Source organism: Molothrus aeneus, chromosome 4 (assembly GCF_037042795.1).
Source record: "Molothrus aeneus isolate 106 chromosome 4, BPBGC_Maene_1.0, whole genome shotgun sequence".
Classification (NCBI taxonomy): domain Eukaryota; kingdom Metazoa; phylum Chordata; class Aves; order Passeriformes; family Icteridae; genus Molothrus; species Molothrus aeneus.
In genome coordinates this window covers 43,577,498-43,597,519 of record NC_089649.1, presented here as the reverse complement: position 1 = coordinate 43,597,519, position 20,022 = coordinate 43,577,498, and the positions used below count along the sequence as shown (strand labels likewise).

Sequence of the window (20,022 nt, the reverse complement as noted above, 5' to 3'; positions counted from 1 at the left end):
TTTCCAACAGCCTGCAGTTCCAGACTCTTTCCTCATCCAATACTATTATCAAAGACATTGCCCCTTTCTGGGCTGCATTATTATGATGCTTGAAAACCACACTGAGCAGTAAACCAGAAGGCTTGTTACAGCACAGTTCAGTAGACTTGTGTATTCACACATGCACAGTTTCATTAGCACATCTCATCAAATATTAGATCATTACTGTCAAATCCTTTCTTAATTAAGGCATTTTGAGATTTTTGCTAGGCATACAGCCAGTCTTCAGACATCATTTAGCACCCAGCCACAGCAAGTTTTACCCTTTTGCCAGGGCACCCCCAGAAGAACTCCCTTTTATTTCCCTCCTATTCCCACATTCCTCCAAGGGAGAAACTGCCCTATGTAGTAAATGTTTTCTCACCTTCCCAATCTGATGCTCTCAAAAAGGTGGAAACAATCCAATCAGGCTTAAAAAAAACCCCAAACCACTGCAAACCAACAAAACACATCCAAAAAACAACCCACCACTTCTCCCCATCCTTGCATCAGTGCTTAGGAGAAAGGTAAAGAACTCCTCATTGGCTGTAAAACCAGAGAAGATGGAACACCCTGCTGAAACCTCCTAGGAATAGGAGGTAGAACAAAGAATCTTACAGGAAAAACATGATGTAATGAACCAGTTTGGAAACTGCAGAAGGAATGAATCACCAAACAAAATATGAGCAGACCAAAGCTCTATATGAACATCAAAATCCTTTTAGGAAAGACCAAAACTACTTTTACCGAGATACACAAATAATACTTATACTGCCTCTTCTTTCCTGCTCTTTGTTTGGGTGAAAATAGGCCATGAAGAAACAGATACATCACACTACTTGTAAAAAACCTTCTAATCTGACAAAAATGCCTTTCCAGCCTCTAGAGTTTTAATTCTATTAAACCCCAGAAACCTGAAACAAGTCTGTGTTATTCAGAAGCAGACCTGACAGCACAAATAAAGAGCAAGGGATGCATGTCTCATCTAGTGCCATCTAGTACCCCATGTTCTGAGTGCTTTGACAGCAGCCAGCAAGAGCACTGACCATGCCAGTCTGAACAACTCCCAGGCAAGATTCAACTTGCAGAGAGGCTCCTCCAATAATCTTTCTAGAGCTCAGTGTCACACCACAGCACAGCCCCACTGTGGTGGCCATGCATGTGCCAGCATGGTTTCCTTGGCTCAGGAAAACAGCACCTTCCACTCCTGTCTGCACTCCCACGAAAGTCATCTAGGGCCTCGTGCTGCCAGACTACAAAGCCAGGGCGTAATCCATGGGATCTTAACAGAGCATGCCAGCAGCATGCACTGTCTACATTTCATGCATAATATGAGGATCACAGACAGGTCTTTCTCTTTCTTGACATTAGAGAAGGGTGACAGAAAACAGCACCAGAAAAGAGCAGAATAAAATAGAAAGCAATACACAAAGGACAAGACAGATTTTATTTACTAGCATCTTACTGCTGGCTTCCCTCTGACTCCAAGGGCACAACTTGTGATCAACATGGACAAAGGGGCTATATCCTGTTATGACCGTGTAATTCAGTCTGGGTTGCTAAATGCATCAGTACCTAATGACACCATCAGATTGATGGAGGGACCACACCTATTTTAACCCCAGCAGATTTAGTATATCTGCCATTCCTGGGAACATTAGCAATATGAAAAAAAAGAAGCAAAGCGCACTGGCATGCATAGGCTCTCAATTCAGCCTCACGAGGCTTGCGATTCTGCTGCCCCTTTCCCTCTCTCCTCATCCAACAATCTCTAAAAATGCCATTGGAACACAGTTAAGTGTCTCTCTGTATAAAGGTCTAAATCAGGAGCTAGATATTTAGATCCAAGAAGTCCATGTAAAGGACACTTGGCTCCATGTCACAAGACAGCAAGAGCAGTGCAGAGCAGATGGATTTTACTGGCATGCTTTACTTCAGGAAGAACTGAAGGGTAATTGCTTATGCAAAGAGAGATGCAAAAAGCAGGAACCTGCTAAGAGCCAAAGGGTCATCTGTGTCCTCATTTTTATTTCTGGAAAATGACTGCTCCCACTCCACTCTCCTGTGATCTGCTTGCTCTAGCCAGTGCTCCACTTTGAAAAGCTAATCGTCCTGTAGGCAACAGTACCTGCTGCCACAATGAATGCAAACTGCAGCTTCAAGACTAATTTTAAGCTCAAATCCTCCCCTGGAAAAAAAAAGGAAATATCTTCCTTCCTCAGAGCAGGAACTAAAATCCTAAATAATTTATGTTTCTTCTTTCTGTATACAGAAGCTTTTAATCATTATAAATTCAGTAGCCTGTCAAACTGAAGGTGATGCTGCAGTGGAGTCCCTAGCAAACTGATACAGGAATCAGGCTGATCTGTGCCTCCCACATGCAACAGTGGTATTTAAATTATCTTCACTCTTTTATAATTGAGAATAGCCACAAAACACTACAAGAATAATTTCACTTTTAACTTCTGATTTAAGGGAAGTGCATTTGCAGGATATCCCTTTCAAAATGGCATTTTTGTTAGACTTCCTCAGTCAAAATCCTACAGAGCTACTACTCTACAACATTGTACAATACCACTAATGTTAGAGTAAAATGCCCTAAAATTTGAAATAAAATGCCCTTCAATGATCTGGCCAGATGTGAAAAAAACTCGCAACCACCTCTTAGCTGCCATTCAGAAATAGGGTAGGTGTATGCTTAAGTTCTTGTGAGCTCAAGCCTCAAGCAACACAAGAAAAATAAATGCTTTAACTAGACCCACAGCCTACAGATCTATTAATTATTTATTTACACAATACTGATTTATATTCCCCATGCACATGTATTTCACCCATGGCCTCACAACAATACCCAGAGAGCCTCTAAGAAAGAGCAGTATTGTAAATAAAGTCAATTTGGCAAGTATATGCCCTAAGACATGACAGTGGTTTATCTGGACAGCACAAAGCACATTCAAGATAACTCACTGTCTTTCGCCCACCTGTGTGGGCTTTGTACACCCTCCCTCACTGCAGACATGCAGAAAAAAGGCAGATGTACAAGTTGTTTAACCATCTTTGTCACAAGGCCATGAGTTTCACATTTCTGTGACAGCTCAATGATCTCTCAAGTATTATGTCCACTTAAGCCCCTAACAGGGTCCAACGAACTCCAGCTCCCAACATGGGAATTTTCTCTATCACTTGGACTGAGCTGATGCACTCTGTAGATATCCCTTTCAGCTGTCCTCTCTACTCACACAGAGGCTGGCCTATCCAATCTTTAGAGAAGTGTGAGAAAACCAAAGCTCTGTGCTGCTCTCCTGTGTGGCTTGTTATTGTAAAACATCAAAATAAATACCAGGGAAGAGAACCACAGACATTCCTCCCCACAACAGAATAAATACCACAGAAATAAACTACAAACATTCCTGCTGCAGAAAGCCTGCATACTTCTGCATCACCACTTGTTTGGGGTATGGATGTGTGGAGCTGGAGAGCAAGGTTCTCACAGAAGTTTGGAACTAAACTAAATAATAACAAAGAACTCTGAAATATCTAACCTGTAATCCACAAAACAGGTCCTTACTTAAAAGCATTAACAGAAGAAACAGACCTGGTAGTGTGAAAACCATTTTGGTTGGGCTACAAAAGGCCTTAATGAATGATCACCTGTCACAAGAGCAAAACTGATAAAACCCCTACCAAGTCCTCATTGCTGGAATTTTAAATATAATCCCAACATTTTCAGTCCATCAATCTCACAAACTGCCCACACAATACTACTACCACTTAAATTAGATGGCTCATATATTACTGAAGGCGCAGGGAACAGTGCTGTTAGCACCCAACAACAGACAACCTTCCCAAATGGCTAACTTTCAGAAGATCAAGTCTGAGAAGAACACAAGGAACGTGAATGCAAATACACTGATAGACTCAGCTGAAGGGACCAAATCTGGTATATGTTTATATAGCGTTGTCATGTACCTCTGGCTTTTTTGCGTCCTATTGCCTATTGTAACAAACACACTATATCAGGAAAACACCATTTGTTTAAATATAAACAATCAAACCAAAAAACCCAACCCAAAACAGATTACTTGAGCATTCTCCGATTATCAAAACCAGCCATTCCACTTTGAAGACTTCTGTAGCATTCTGGTTCTCACCCAAGAAATTAAATCCTTAGATCCAGTTGTTGTACTATATTTAGTAACAGTGAAAAAATCTGGCCAAGAAGGCAACAGCTATTGTGTTTCAATGATTATTTCAGGTTTATATACATTCCTTTAACTCTTCAAAATAAATATCATTATATGTCCCCAATGAATACAATCATTAAAAAACTCCAATTCATACATTTAGATTATATGTATTTATTTATATAGAAATGGCAAAACAAATGCCAGCTTTCATAGCTAGTTCACATGCAGTAGCTACTCTACTTAGCTTTGCTGTCTGTTTATAAGAGCATTAGCCTGAAGGTATTCTAAGGTTAGATCACGAGACAATTGAGTCATTCAGAGAGTCCTCATAGTTCACATGAATGAAAAAAACATCTAAAAAAGACTATAGCCAGCTTTCTATTGCAGCTAGGAAGGCAACAAAATTGTGCAGCCACAGTAAAATATCTGCAAAAAGAGGTTTAAGCCTGATGTCTGTTGCTTTTCAAGGGATAAAGGGAAAATATTAATTTGCATTGTTCAACTCCCAGAATTTCCAGTGTGTAAAACATTAACTGTTTTAAATGAATACAGAATACAATCTTGTACTAATCTGGTCACCCCAAAACATACAAAGCTGTTTCAAGTTCTTCTTCAGGATTTCCTGGCTTTTCTTGTGGAAATAGGGACAGAGACAGAAAAACTGATGAACCCAACTTATTTACAAATGCTGAAGCTCTTAACACCAGAGACTGAGAATCCAGAGTATCCAGTGCTTCTGTATTAAAATTCCCAGTTAGAGCTAGTCAGAAGTCCCATTTCTGTAATGTAGAAGACTTGCACCTCTTGGCTGTCAGGGCATGTTATGTTCACATACATATCAAGGCCTTTTCACTACTGCCTGCACAGATTCTTCTACACTTGCAAAAACTCTTACAAGCAAATACACACCACTCTCCAATCAATAACAAACCCCTAAAGATCTTCTAATCAGATACAAAAGGAGAAACAGAGCCCTAATGAGTTACTTGAGCAGATATCCCTCATCAGTTAGGGTAATTTCCCGTACATTGCTGAATGCCAGTCAACTGAAGACCTAATTATCTGGCACTCAAAACCATGTGCATCACATCTCAGAACAGTCTTCCCAATTTTTAAGAAAAATACACATTTTGACACAGTATAACATATAATTTTAAAATATTAAGTCTTGTTTGTTGTTGACAAATCACAATCAGAGTGTGATAAACATCAATCCTTGTTTTTCAGACCTGGAAAGTGCAAGTATTTTGAGAGTAACCTTTTCTATCAAAGAATCTACAACATAAGAACCGCTTCCTCTCAAGTTTCAACAGGGATGACTAAGAGCATGAAAGAAAGGGGTGTAAACTGAACCTTAAAGCATGCCTCCAACTTTTGTCTGAACCAGAGTATTTTGTTAGTATTTTGTCAGTATAAGGGTTTGAGTGAAGAGTCAGGCCCCACCTTTAACAACCTCTTCCAAGGGACAACTTCTTAGACTGTTACATTTATACATTATTCTACCATTTGAGCTTGATCCGCACTATTACTCACTGCTACAATAAGCCCCCTGACTTAATTTATTCCCTCTCTCAGTGTTATATTTTCTCACAAACAGCTGAACTAAAGCAAACATCCTTTCTTTAAGATAGTAAGAAAACAGAACACCATGGTGGAGCATGTACCATTTTTTGATAAAAGCTTCTTTGATTTTCATGGCTTCTACAGCCTTTAGTAACCAATTCTATGCTGCATACTCCATCGCAGTGCTAAAAGATACAACATGAATCACACTGTTTATATTGAATAACACTTTACAGGTGTATCCATCAGTTGTCCTTGCTGTTATCCTGACAATGGTCTTATGCTGCACATGTAAGTCTAACTTGTCATCCATAATACACCACAGATCCCTTTCAGGGTCATGGAAAAACAGGATAAGCCAAACATTCACATGCTTTATTCCCAAAGTGATTGCTTTACCTTTGGAACTGCCAAACAGGATATTTGTTTTTGCTTGACTTACATGGGTTTAGGGATTACTGTGCTGTAACTTAATGTTTGGCCAGTAACAGAGACCTGACATGTGAATACCCACTGCCTCCACACACACTGCACTGTAATATACTACAAAGGGATTAGACACAGCCAGCTTTTTCTACAGGGAAGCTGAAGTAAAAAGGAAACAGCACTTACTTTATGCATTTTTAGAGGCAGTTTTGCATATAGTTCAAAATTCCATCTCATAAGAGACAACATTTTTATTCATATTTACCTTAAGACATTACAGCAAGTGCACATAAACATCATTACTTGAAGTTAGAAAGTTAAGAAGTATAATAAAACATTCCCAAGAACTTAATTCTGCCTTAGCTTTAAAGCCAGTGCTGAAGAAATACACCATAGAACTTGTAGAATTTATCTAATGCACTGAACATCACCCATGAAAAATACAGAATTCAGAAAAAGAAGCCTTGTGAATATTTTAACACAAACAAGAAACAAACTGCTGCAAACAGGCAAGTCTGTCCAGTTTTACAGGCACACTAACAGTATGTTGTGGCTTGCTTCATCAAGCAGATTCTGGCTGTGCATCATTGCTGTAAATGAATGGAAAATGGAGAAACACCACCAACATTAAGGGAACAGAAGTGTATCTAGAAAAACCTGCTATTTTTTCATCCTTGAAGAAATGTGAAAGGCAGCATGAACAACTGAGCTAGACACTTAGTTATACCTTAATATCAGAATTCTGATATTAAGAGTTAATATTTTAACTCTTGGTTAAGAGTTAATAAATTACCAGAGTTCTGCTGTAACAAATTAGTCCTGGGCACATGGGCGGGAAATAGAAGTGACGTTGGAACTTCTGACTGGATAAGGCTAAAAACTGTAGACTTAACTACGGCACTGAAATAAAAGAACAAAAGCTTCATACTAGCTGTAGTCATTAGAACAAAGCTTCACTGTAATATCAAAGCCAAAAGAGAAAAAAAAAAGAAGATACTGGGCCTCATTCTACATGGTACTGGCTGGCATTATTTCAGTTCATTTCAAAAAAGATCATTTGTCTTTTCTTAAAATGTATGACATTGTACTGCAGAATATCCAAGCAGTCACACAGTATTTTTATTCTGTAAGAACTATCTGCAACTGTAAGGATGGAGAAAAGCTTCTTAAAAGTGCAAAATACTCCACCAGACAGCTCTGCATTCATAAATGGGATATTATACTAATTCTCTGTACAAATTAGAAATGTATTAAGTTGAATGTCTAACATCTCCAGTTTTGGAAACTGATTCAGTACAGTAAGCAGTTCAGGTTTGTTAAAACAAACTGAAATACAGCCATTTTATAGGCATAAGTATGAGTAAAGAGCATTTATTAAAATATTGCTAAATATTACAGTCAATTTGGAGTTTGGCTGTGTTTTTCAAATCCAACACTTCAAAGTTATGTAGCTACACTTTTCTTTAGGTCAGAAAAGATGAATCATAAGCAAAAGTCTACTAAACCAGTAAAAAGGGGAGAGAACACTTTCTGGAAAGCAGAAAGAAAGGGCACACTGAATTTTGAGGGAAATAAAGTTATATTTTGAGACTACTGTAAGCAAGCGTAAGAGAAATTTACTTTTCTAGTTTCTAGTCCGGACACAGATTTTATTGCTTATTAGGAGTTTCCTCAATTGAACTGATCAATGTTGCTAGCTGAATCATGCCCTACATGCTTATACAACAGACTAGGTTTGAGTGTTTGAGCTCTTGAAACTCAGTGTCAGGCTTTACCTAAACTAACATTAGTTCAGTCAAATATCATTAAAAGCAACAAACAGAGCAAACTTTGGGCAAAGTCTGACAGAAGCCCTGACTCTTTACAGAAGATATTGAAGTACTCAGCCACAATTAATATGAATATATTTGACACCCAAGAGAGGAAAAGACAAAAGTATTAAATGCATGTTATTACTACAGGAAATGTAAAAAATACTGCCACAGTTCCAGAGTTACAGGTCAGAATTGATTTGCCCAGTAATTTCAGACTCAAAGTTACAACATCTGCTTGGCTACAGCCCCTCTTTCAGAAAGACATCTGCTATTCACTCAGGGGACACAGGGCTTTCCGGTGATCTTCAGTCTCTTTCAAAAAGGGCTTTTCAATGAGTAATTAATTACAAGTAGCTTTTAATTCAACAAACACACACTGATTCTCGGGAAACTAATTTAGACTGCCAACTCTCTTGAAAAGACCTGGAAACTGCTGCAAGTAGAAGCATCATCTGAAGACTTTTCAGTCTCTTGGCAGACAGAAATTGGCACCAGGTGTCCTGACTGGCGCAAACACCAAAAACAAACCCAATATGAAGTCCTTAAAACTCTGCCAGATTTTGAAACGCCATCTGCCACTTAATCAGCTGCGATTTCTCCCTCTGCCACATGAGCAGACACTCACATCAACATGCTCTGATAACTTCAACTTCTTACACAAACATAGTCTACAGTGATACACAAAGGCAGCTCACACTGACAGGTGATCTACAATGAACGCACCAGAAAAGGAAGGTTATGTGGGATTCTTCTATTTGTTTGGTTTTGGGTTTTTTTTAATGCTGCAACACACAAGTTCATTCATTACTTACTTTGGCTAAAAAGTAAAAAATACATCCAAATTTAATTTCCTTTTTTTTTTTTTTTTTTGCATACTGTTTAAACCTCCTTAGATTTCACTGGAAACAGAAGAAACAGAACAGACTGTATAGCCTAAGCTGGGTAGCCAGAAGACAGGAAGGAGACAAAACCCAGGAAAATAGGCTTTTTTTCCATATTCCTTGAAATTAGAGTCGGTGATAGTTTACAGAATTATCCACTATGCATCTGTTCTTTCCAGAAAAAAAAACAACACACTAATATAATGTATAAACTTGAGTTGCACCACAGAAAATATAAAATGCACTCAGAAAACTCACCAGGACCCAAACAAGATAGGCTTTGGTGTACATTTCTTCCAGGAGTACCTTCAGAAAGGAAACAAACAAAACCAAAAAATTATACTTCAAGCCAGTAAGGGGCAGTAGGGCTGCCTTTTTTTAAGATTCAAGATTCCTTCCACATAAGCTCATCCAACTTTGCAATTTCAGCTTCCTTCTTCTGATGGCTGATGGCATGATCTACAGCAAGATTTAGCATTATAAGAAACTGTTTGGGAAATGTAGGATGCATTCCCAATTACAATTATCCCATTACAAATTACTATATTTCATTTAAGTCAGGTAGCACTGTTTCACTTTACTCATTCAAAGAGGACCACAGAAAACAAAAAACTATCATCTATACTGGTATTATAGCATTTTTTTTCCTTCTGTATGCTACAGTTATGTTATTTGCATAGAACAGCAATAAATTACCAACATTCTCAAATGTGCTAACAATCAAGTTAGGTATAAATGACAGCACTGAGAAAGTTACCCCACCCTTACTGTATTACTTAAAAGTTATGTGAAAATTGACCTACAAACTTTATTATTTTGAAGGATTTTCAATGAAAGCAATCTTTTGGACTGCTAGGTGTAAGTGAAAAAGTCATGTGCAGAAGTTCATAAAAGCTCTTTTGACAACACCTTTCTGCGGGCTTTAGGAATAGTGTGGATCCTATGGCACAGGTTTCCTCAGGAAACAATCTGCCTGGTATCACCACTGTACTTGTTTCCCCCCACCTCAGCCTTTCAAATAGAGCTTTGCTCCCAAACTGAAAATTTGGTCTTACAAACCTTGTCCTAAGGTTTTTATCTGTTCTTTTGATTCACTCTAGCAGAAATAACTAATTTTAATTCAAAGTTAAATGTAAAAAAACCATCTGATACAGAAACAAAGTGGAGTAAATATCCTCAGCAGCCAGGGCTGATCAGCATGCTGTCGCAAGAATCTTGCTTAAATTAAACACAAACTTGGCAAAATCCAGTCTACACTGTGTCTTGCAAGCATGCAACCTTATAAGCAGGTGACAGAACAGCATTTAACACACAGATTAATTATGTTGTATTTTTAGTCCTTATGGGATGCAAGTTTCAAGCAGATAGTAGCAGACAATGAATATCCCTAAAGCAAATAGGTAAGGAACAGAACCTTGCAGAGCCAGTGTCCAGTCTGGTGAACTGCAAAGAAAATGAGTCAACTATCCCAATTATTCTGAAATCATAAAACATAGCTGCTCCTCCTCAAGCCAGAGAGATCCAAGAAAAAGTGAAAAATTGACTACCCAACAGCTGATTACCTCTAGTCTCACCAACTTTCCTTGCTAAGTGTAGAGGCCCAGATGATTTTGGTGTGCACTGGTTCAGTGAAGCAGACCTGGCCTTGGCTCCTAAAAGTAAAAGCTCAGATTAACTTTAAAGTAGAACTATTTAAAATTTTAAAGTAATTAAAGACATATCTTACATTTTCACTTTTAAGTACAAGATCCACAAATCTATTCAAACTCAAAAAGAGAAACCTAGACTGTTTAAGCTGTATTTAAACTTAGCCCTGCTTTGCCAGAACTCACCTTGGAAGAAATAAAAAGATAATTTAAAAAACCTTCTAAGCAGGAGAAAACATTAGTAAGGATTTCCTTTTAGCACTAAGATCAAGTTACTGAAGTCTCAAAACAGCAGCAAATACAATGCAGCTAAGGAAACACTGGCTGAAAGAGACCTCCAGAGGGCAGATAGCAACACTCCCATTCAGAGCAGGGTCACCATTAAGATGAGATCAGCTGACCATGCTTTTGTCTAGATGGGCCTTGCAAACCTCGAGGAAAGGTGGCTCTACAGCACCACTGGGCAAGGATGCATCTCCCACTCTACAATTTGCAAGCACTTCTGATTGCTGCATGATCTGATGCTACTGAGAAGACTTTGGCAGCATGACCTTTATAGCTGTCCTTTTCAAGTTACTAACTGCACAGGCTCAACTCCCTCAACCTCTTCTCTGGACAGAGACCCCACCCATCTTCTTAAGCATCCACTGGGTCTGGAAAGAACCCAAAACACAACACCAGAGTCCAGATAATGCTGATCTGAAGGGGAATACCAGCTTCCTTTGGCCACACTGCTCCTGCAGGTGCTCAAGACACACTGCCAGGTCACTGAAGATGCATAGCTGGGCTGCATGTGCTGGACGCCAACAGAAAGCATCAGCCTGTCAGAAAGCCATATGATTCGTGTTTGTTTCAAAGTGACTTATAATTTGTGGCCAATTCTGTTTCTTTTCACTGTTTACTCTTTTAAAGCATGTCATTACAGCAAGATATTTGGCCGGCATCTCTTATTTATTCTCCATTATGTCAGATACCAGCTTAAAATTTAAGTCTAATGCAGGAGTACAGCATTTAATTAGGTTTTATCCAATTACAATAACGAGTTCACCATAAAGATGGTCAGAAACAAGCTGATTACAGCTAGGACTTAGGAAAGAGACACAGCAAGCTTGTTTATCTGCTCCCATTATGTCTTTAATTTTGGTCAGAGAATGACTTGTCAACTGCTGTTTGTGGCTTGAGTGGAAGTTGCACTGTTGGCCAATCAAGAGTTCCTAGCTCGAACCAAAATAGGAACCTGAACAATGCTTAATACAAAGTCAGGAAGTACATGTAATGTTTCTTTTAGCACAAGGTGATAAAACACAAGTAATTGTCTCGTCTCCATTAAATCTTCTAATTCAGCCCAAGAAGAATATCAAGAAAAAGCAACATGAATATCTAAGTTTCTGTGACTCTTCCCTTTGAAAGATGGGACAGTGTCACTGATCTACAGAAGAAGATACATTTTAACAATATCTTATTCAAAAATATATCCCCATCCCCCAAGACCCTGACGGTCCTGAAAAGGGTGAAGATAATACAAAGTCTGCATAAAGACAAGAACAACCAAACACTCAGGATAAATTCAGGTGTGTCTGTTCTGCAGATTACCAGCAGTGGTAAACTCTTTAAAACAACACAAACCCCATGCAATGACACCTGCCACGTAGCAAGATGCATTTAGTCCCTTTACCATGCAAACCTGAGCTGCACCATGGCATAGACCTCTTCATTTCCCTGAAATACCTCCATCAATTAATTATGGCAATACAAAGAATATTTCAGCCTTCCTATGAAGTGTTACAACACTTGAAGCACCACTGATGTGATTTTACCTCCTCTGTCTACAAGCAGACTCATATACCTTTTGGAGTTGACCTCAACGAGTGCAGTCTAGGTCTTGGTAGTGCTTTCAAAGGGACAGACCCCGAAGTGCCATTCTGGCAGGCTGGTTTTGAAGGCCATTCTCCATTCCTGATGACTGTGGCACTTGCAGCTGCAAAACAGAATCACAAAGGATTTGCTTTAGGCATATATAGTTTAGAGAAAATTAAATCATAAAACAAGTCAGTTTTACCAGAGACTAAACAACCTTGAAAGAGGTTTGAGTTTATGGTCACAAGAGAAACTTTTCCCTGAAAAACAAAAAATGAAATTTTGGGCAACACTGTTTCTGTTCTCTAGAAAAAAACCGAAAATATTTCTAAAGTAAGTACAGATTGAGTAGACTTTGCTTTGGACACAAAAAAATTATGTATACTAACACATTAAAGAGTAAGAATTCACATGGCATTTACCAGAGACAAAAAAAATTTAAGTCATTGTGGAATTGTTTGTCAAAGCTTTTGTCTCTAGTCACTGAAAAACAAAAGGGTGGGGGAGGGGGAAGCTTTTATCATCTATTACCAGGTTTGCCTCAGATAAGTGTTTTAATGAGACTGGGTTTTTTTAAAGACAATGTGAACTACATGTCTAATATTGTTCATCAAAAGATGGAGCATGCAGTCTTGAGATCATTTTATTGTCTTTAAACAGACTAGTATAAACCATGTAAGTTAACTACTTCAAAAAGATGCAATTGGCCACTAAGTATTTTCTACCACGGAAAGAGGATTTCCCTTTAACAAACACATGCAACTGAAGCCATCAACTTTTTTTTAAAAAAAGGAAGTTGGAGCCTCTCTAAAAACACAAATGCTAAGTATTTGCCAAAAAAATCTATGCATGAGGAGCAATTTGCATAACACATCAGCAACACAGTTATTCTGTGGGAATCTGACCCTGATCAACATTATATAATTAAAACAAATTTGTTTTAGTAAGGCGTGAAGCAGTCCTTAACTGTGTTTGTGAATCACTAAATTAAGGATGTTTGCTCAGAGTACACTGCAAGGAGTTAAGAATTGCCTGCAAACTAGTGTGCTACTTCCTCTTCTAAATCAGCAGCATACCATGGTGGTAAGGCTTTGGGTGTGTGAGCAGCCTTCTGGTGCAGGACTAGTTAGGGAACTGTTTTGTCCTATTAAAACTCCAGAGTCAGCTAACCAGGCTGTGTGCAAGAATTAAAAAAAACAAAATGACCCCACAAAAACCTCCCAGGTTTACAGAGTTTGATCACTTTTGGATTCAAATTCAGAGCAGCTATTGCAATCCTGAATAAAGATGGACAGGTATGAAATTATCTTAGCCCAGTAAAGATCTGAAAACTCAACTCATTAGAAGAATTTTAATGAAGTATTGGCTGTACAAAAATGGCAGATGCAGGTCAACTGCTAGGATCAGCTTTTTAACTTTTGAAACACTATTTACTAAATATACAATTATTCTAATGCAATTAAAATCTGGAATATTTTTTCTTAACCTCAGAGTTAAACATTTTGGTATGTTCAAAAGAATAGCATTTTCAGCTCAGCACTAAAACTGAAATTAATGTTAAAAAAAGTCTGGTTTTCAATGCTCAACTGACTGCATACAAAATATGTTTTTATGAACAACAGCATTTCAAACCTTGTGATTTTTGAGCTTCTCAAATAAGAAGTCATTTTAGAGAAAAGAATCATAAATTTCAAGTGCTCATTAGACAAAAAAAAACAACAAGGCTAATGCTGCCACATGGAATTACCAATCCAAGGACATCCCGTAACAAAGGGCTGAGCTGATAAAGCAGCAGCTTGCCATTTTTTTTCTCTGCTAACAGAAGACAAACTCCAAACAAGCCAAGCACGTTTTTGATTTAATATTGTTGACAGGACCGCAGTAGTTTGTCATACATTTCATGAAACACACAGCATAAGCCTCCCATTCTGATCTTTGTGTGTCCCACCAATCTAATGAAAACACTTAAGCTTCAAAATTTTTTTTCTGAAATTATTACACAGTAGACTAAATGCAGGAATAGAAAACAAGAACAGCACTGTACTTAGCATTAGAATACAAAGAAAAGTCCTTAGTTCTTTCCAATTTGATTCAATGTCAAATTTCATTAACATATGAATTACACATAATCTTAAGTCATTATACTCACAAAACCTTACTATTAGATATAAATAATTCTCATCAAGTGTAAAAAATTCCTTAAAGAAAAATAATATCACAGAAAATCAGCAGATCAAAACATTGCATATATTTACCAACCTCCACAAAACAAAATACATGCTTTAGAATAGAAATAAAAGGAATACAACCTACTTCTCTTCCCAGTAAACGTGGCTAACAAAGGAACAATACAAAAGCTGTAAGACCCCACTACCAGCAGTGTCAGTAAGGTAATATCATAGTGGCTTCCTGAGTCAGTCGGTGGTGTTAGTGTAGAATTGAAGAAAATAACAGGAGAAAAATTAGTTTCTGTGCAACTGCGGAGTCCTCCTGGTATAGTCATTTAAAAAAGATCTAAGCGAGCTTAAAGTCTATGAGACTGCAGCCATGTTCAGCCTCTCATATTGCTCTTGCTTGGTCTTCGTGAATCGGAGTGGAAAAAATTGTAAGCTTGAAGGCAGTGGACAAAACAGATTACAGCAGCTAGCAAATCAGGCTAAATAAGGAGTCATCTGTTTGGATACTTAATCTGAATACACTCCTTTGTTATGAAGCGCTGACCCCTTCCTTTGTTACATGAGGGAGCAAAACTAAGAGGACAAAGCTGCTTAGCAACTCCAGATACAGTTCTAAACCTGAACAGCAAAAGTCAACATGGCTGTCACAGTATCAGAACTGATCCCATTACAGAGCAAGATGCACATGCTTATTTTATTACACATATTCTTATTCATTAGAGGAATATGTGAGGTTTAGTTTAATGAAGGCAGTATGAGGTGGGGGGGGAGGGGGGAGAAGAATAGGAGAAAATGTTGTTATGTGTGCATGCATATGCGCATATATAAACCACAGACGTGTGCTAAATCACAGCTCTCTTTTTCAGTCCATTGAAGAGAGATTTAAGTGACATCTGGCACAAATAAAAGGTCTTTGCCTAGTTGTCAATATTTAACAGGTGATACAATACTAGCAGAATATTTGAATGTATTGATTTAAATATGCATAGCGGGAATACTAATATGTCTGATAGTCACTTGCATGATATTTTCTTAATATTTTTTCCCCCTCAGAACTCCTAAGAAGTGCTGTAGAACTTCAAATCAAAGCAAATCCTGGTATTATTCTCTCTGATTTTAATCAAGATTGATTTGGTTAGGTCATACACCAATGTTTACAGCTATCTTAGAAATTACAGAAGTCTACCCATACAAAGATTCATCTTCTAAAAAAAGTTTCACTTATGTGCCTGAAATTTGATCTACATATTTTGTCCTACAACGCTGAAAGCAGATATAAACTGGTTCAAGAACACATTTAGCATCAGAAAACCTGTAACACACTGTTCCAAATATTTTGACAAGTAAACCATTCTGTTCAGACATATTACACTACATGTAAGCACTAGGCGCTTAAAAAGACATGCTGATTATGTAGTGTTTCAGGATGGAAGAGAAGTTATACTAAAATCTCTACTCATCAACCCAAAATCCAAGGCTCAAAGCTCTTTCCGACAGTATGTCTCAAAAAGGAAAGTTTTAAGTAAAGAGGCAAAAAGAGTAAGACCTAGAACTAATAAGTAGTACAAATTCACTCAGGTACTTGTCAGAGAGGACTCCCTTCCAAGAGGATTTTTACCAACAAACAGTTGATGTTGGCTATCAATCAGTTAAAACCCATAACCCTCACATATACTTACAGTTAGTGCTGAAAAGACTTTGCTCACTCTGAGCACTGCTGACTGATGAGAGGCTAGATGTTCTCTCAAGCACTGACCTTTTCACAGGCACTTTGGATTTGGCAAGGGATTTACCAAAGCTAGTCCATGAGGCTGGAGAATTTTTCACTGAGGCATGCCTCTCTCCTGGCAAAGATCCTACACCTGTCAATTAGGGAGGAAAGAGGAGGGAGAAATAAGAACAAAAGGAGTAGGAAAGAAACTTAAATGATTGCTTCTTTTAAGTGTATGCCTACAAATAAAAATATTTACACAGTAAAAATCCATATAAAATGGCTTAATCTACTTCCTTTTGACATGGTAAAAAGTGCTGTAAATGCATAAAAACAGTTCCAACGACTTAAAGCCTTAGAAACAAGTCAAGAGTTTAACAGATTTGCCTTCAGTGCAGACATCTGCATATATTAAAAAAGTCTTCTTTGTATTTTCCCACCTCACATTATGGTTTGCTGTACTGACAATCCCACAAAAATATAACCTCCATTTCAAAGACAGTCTAAGAAAGGATTCTTCTGTTTATTCCTCCCCAAAATAGATCCACAACCCCACTCCCCTTGGCCAGATAATTATCTATTATCTCTAAAAGATAAAACCCTTTCAAGGAATTAGCATGAGAGTATCAAATTGCTTTGTACTCATATAATACATATCCTGAAAACTGAGTAGTTCTACAGAACTACTTTAACAGCACTTCCAAAAACAAGTTCTTAATGCCAGTTGGTGCAGAAACATTTTTGCATTAAGTCCAGTTTTCATTTGAGCTTGTTGAATACCAGCACCCAACAGCTAAGTTAATCAAACAGGAAAAGCACCTACACAAGAGATAGGTGTAGGAGGAGCTCACTCTTGCATTACTAACAAAGCAAATACACTTTCCACAAGAAAATCTGAGTTTAGACAAATTAAGCTTCTAGTTTATTTCCTGAGAAGCGGGCACGCAGATTAAAATTTCAATGGCCCAGAGAAGTTATACACACACAGACTTCTCTTGCCAGCTCTGAGTTTATTCCTGCCAGCCCCAGTATCAAGATCTTAGTATCAGCTTTCTGAATATGGATAAAAGTTTTTCATTTTTGTGCAAAAACAGAGAAGACAAACTTAGTTTTTCTTATAACAAAATATTTTCTAAAAAATATATCTACAATATGTTGATTTCTTATGCCACTGCCATTTTCAAAGCTGACAGTTTATCTTAAAGGAAAAGAAGCAATACAGTGTCTAAGAATTTACATAGAACAATCAAATTTCTATTTAAAGGGAATACCCTTCCATTACTTCTTGTCACTAAACAACATTTCAATTTTGCTTAAGCTAGAAGACTGCTGAAATATGACAAAATTAGCCAGTAATTTCACTTTAAGCAACACTAGCTTTACTACACAATTTTTACTCCTAAATACTAATGACCAAGAAACCTGCAATTTGCACCAAACCCAGGAAATCATGACATTAAGGGGATTGGATTAAATTTTAGAAAATAAAAACATGCCCAATGTCTGCCTTTCAACAGTAGGTGGTGTGACAGGATTAGGTAACTTGCGTCAAAACATCCTGTATCAAGTAGACAAAACCAGGAACAGGATTGGTAAATGAAGGTATGTCCAAGCTACTTCCCTCAGTTCAGATCAATTCAGAAACAAAAGAGAAGCCTCATAATATATACTAAACCTGCATTAGCCTATTACAGACTACTGGTCACAGAATATAACACACAAACTTCAATGAGCAATTAAACAAGCTTTGCATCAGATGTCTCTTCACAGGAACACTATTACTACCTGTCACTAATTATGCAGAACTTTGATTCTGTACATAACTTTACTGTAGCTTGGTATTAAACCTCTGAGACAAAATTATCAGCCGTATTTTAGAATTTTTTGAAAGTTATTGAAAGGGACAATTGAATATATGGAACATGCTAAAGAGCATACAAGCTTTGTTGTGCTATGAGAACACCATAAATTCACACTTTTTAAAAACACCTCTGAAACAGCACTCTAGACAACATAACAGAAACAAATTTATGTGTTTGACCAAAAAAGTTTCTGTCCCATTTGCATGTCATAGAACAAACCTGACAGCTTTATAAAGCTTCCCACAATGTTTTCTAAAATTTTTTCTCATTAATGGGTCAACATACCAGGAAAATAACTAATCCAAACCAGTCAGAATTCCTTTTGTAAATACCCTCCCAGCAAAACAAGGTACAAACCCAAACAACTCCCCCAAAAAACAAACAGAAAGAAGTGTCACTGTGCAAACACTGTGTTTAAAGTTTGTATGACTCAGTGAGTTAATGTTCTACATTACAAAAGGGAGCTAGAGGAACAAATGCATTTTATCAGCTGTATTTGATTACTTAAAGGTGAAGGTAACATGTTTGATTGCCATTGTGCTGAACTCATTCATCCATTCCAAAACGTACCGGAACAAAATCCTGTTTTCTTCACAGTGATTTTCACTCAAGAGGAATCAAAGTAAGCATGGGAAAATCTGAGTCTTGTCTAGTACAGCATGTTCTCTATACATGATCTGCAGCAAGCCCAATTTCTTTTCAGAGGCTGCAGTGTGGCAGTGCTCCGAGTGCAAACCCATCCAGTGAGCACAGCAATCTCTACCACGTCCAGTTTCAAAAGCATGTCAAACCTTTCCCAAGCAGATCACCTTTTCTCTTAGCTTTTCTGCTGCTTGATACTTTCCTATAATGCTTCTATTAAAGTAATTACTCAAGCACTCAAATGCATTTTTCAAAAGCCCAGCTCGAGGGAGAATTTAAGTAATGACAAAAGATTATTAAGAAACTACTCTAGGCACTACTTCAACTAATGGTTTTAAAAGTTTTTTAATAAGTACCATTCCCTAAGAAAGGAGTTACACAGAATTAAATGCAAAGGTTTTGAAGACAGAAGCAGGAAGATATGGAATACAAACAAAAGTATTGGAAATGAGCATAAAAGCAGGATATTTAGTCAACCATTATTATAAACAAAACAAGCAGTAGCATCAAAGTAACAGGCTTTCATCAGTTATTTAATCTAGTCACTGAAGTGGGATACCAGCAATACTGCATTCCTCTACAGTGAACTAATGAGTTGGCAATTCTTTAGAAAAAAGTCTCCATGCAACAACCATGTTACTTGAACTACATTAAAGTCTCTCTTGTATTGGAATGGAAATCATTAAAGAACAAAGCTCATTCTTCAAGAAGCTCTGAAGTCAGCTTTCATATCCTTACTCAAATAATCATCCTTTCATATCAATCCATCATAGGTGGTTATTGTCAAGAAAAAGTTAAGGCTTCCTTTAAACAGCACTGGAGCCTAAAAAACCACACAATGACAGAATGTTGACATGAGGCAGACTGTAAAGCCAATACATACATATTCACAAATTCTGAAATTTCATGTCCACCATTTCAAAACACATCAACACATTTTACATCTAGCGCTGAACACTGAGCAATTGGCATTCACTGAGCTACACGGCACCTGGAAATGAGTGGTTGGAAGCCTTTTCCAAACACGAATTTTGAGCACACTAAGTGCAAAAGGAGTTTTCTGAAGGATATTGTTTGCTGTTGCTGCTTTTGTTTAAGCCTAAAGCTAACACTAATAGTTGTTTCAGCCCTCCAATGCCCAAGCTCTTGGAAATGTTGAATTTTGGATTTTTGTTTAATGCATTTCTGATTTTCCCTGTGAGTTTAAAAATCCAAAGGGCTCTGTTTTAAAAATGCTA

General features: G+C 37.6%; 1 protein-coding gene across 4 annotated transcripts in view; it reads right to left on the bottom strand.

Moving 5' to 3' along the window:
- Positions 1 to 20,022, bottom strand: part of MTUS1 (microtubule associated scaffold protein 1) — an 88,251-nt gene that overhangs the window by 55,787 nt on the left and 12,442 nt on the right. Inside the window, exons 3-6 of one of the 4 annotated variants that reach the window (XM_066548380.1) lie at positions 16,245 to 16,431; positions 12,382 to 12,506; positions 10,452 to 10,541; positions 9,148 to 9,195 (exon numbers count right to left, since the gene is read on the bottom strand). In XM_066548380.1, coding sequence (XP_066404477.1) covers positions 9,148 to 9,195; positions 10,452 to 10,541; positions 12,382 to 12,506; positions 16,245 to 16,431 — 450 coding nt within the window. Of the gene's footprint in view, positions 1 to 9,147; positions 9,196 to 10,436; positions 10,542 to 12,381; positions 12,514 to 14,705; positions 14,957 to 16,244; positions 16,432 to 20,022 lie in introns of those variants that run through there. The other 3 variants (XM_066548379.1, XM_066548378.1, XM_066548382.1) reach the window with 3 other exon arrangements.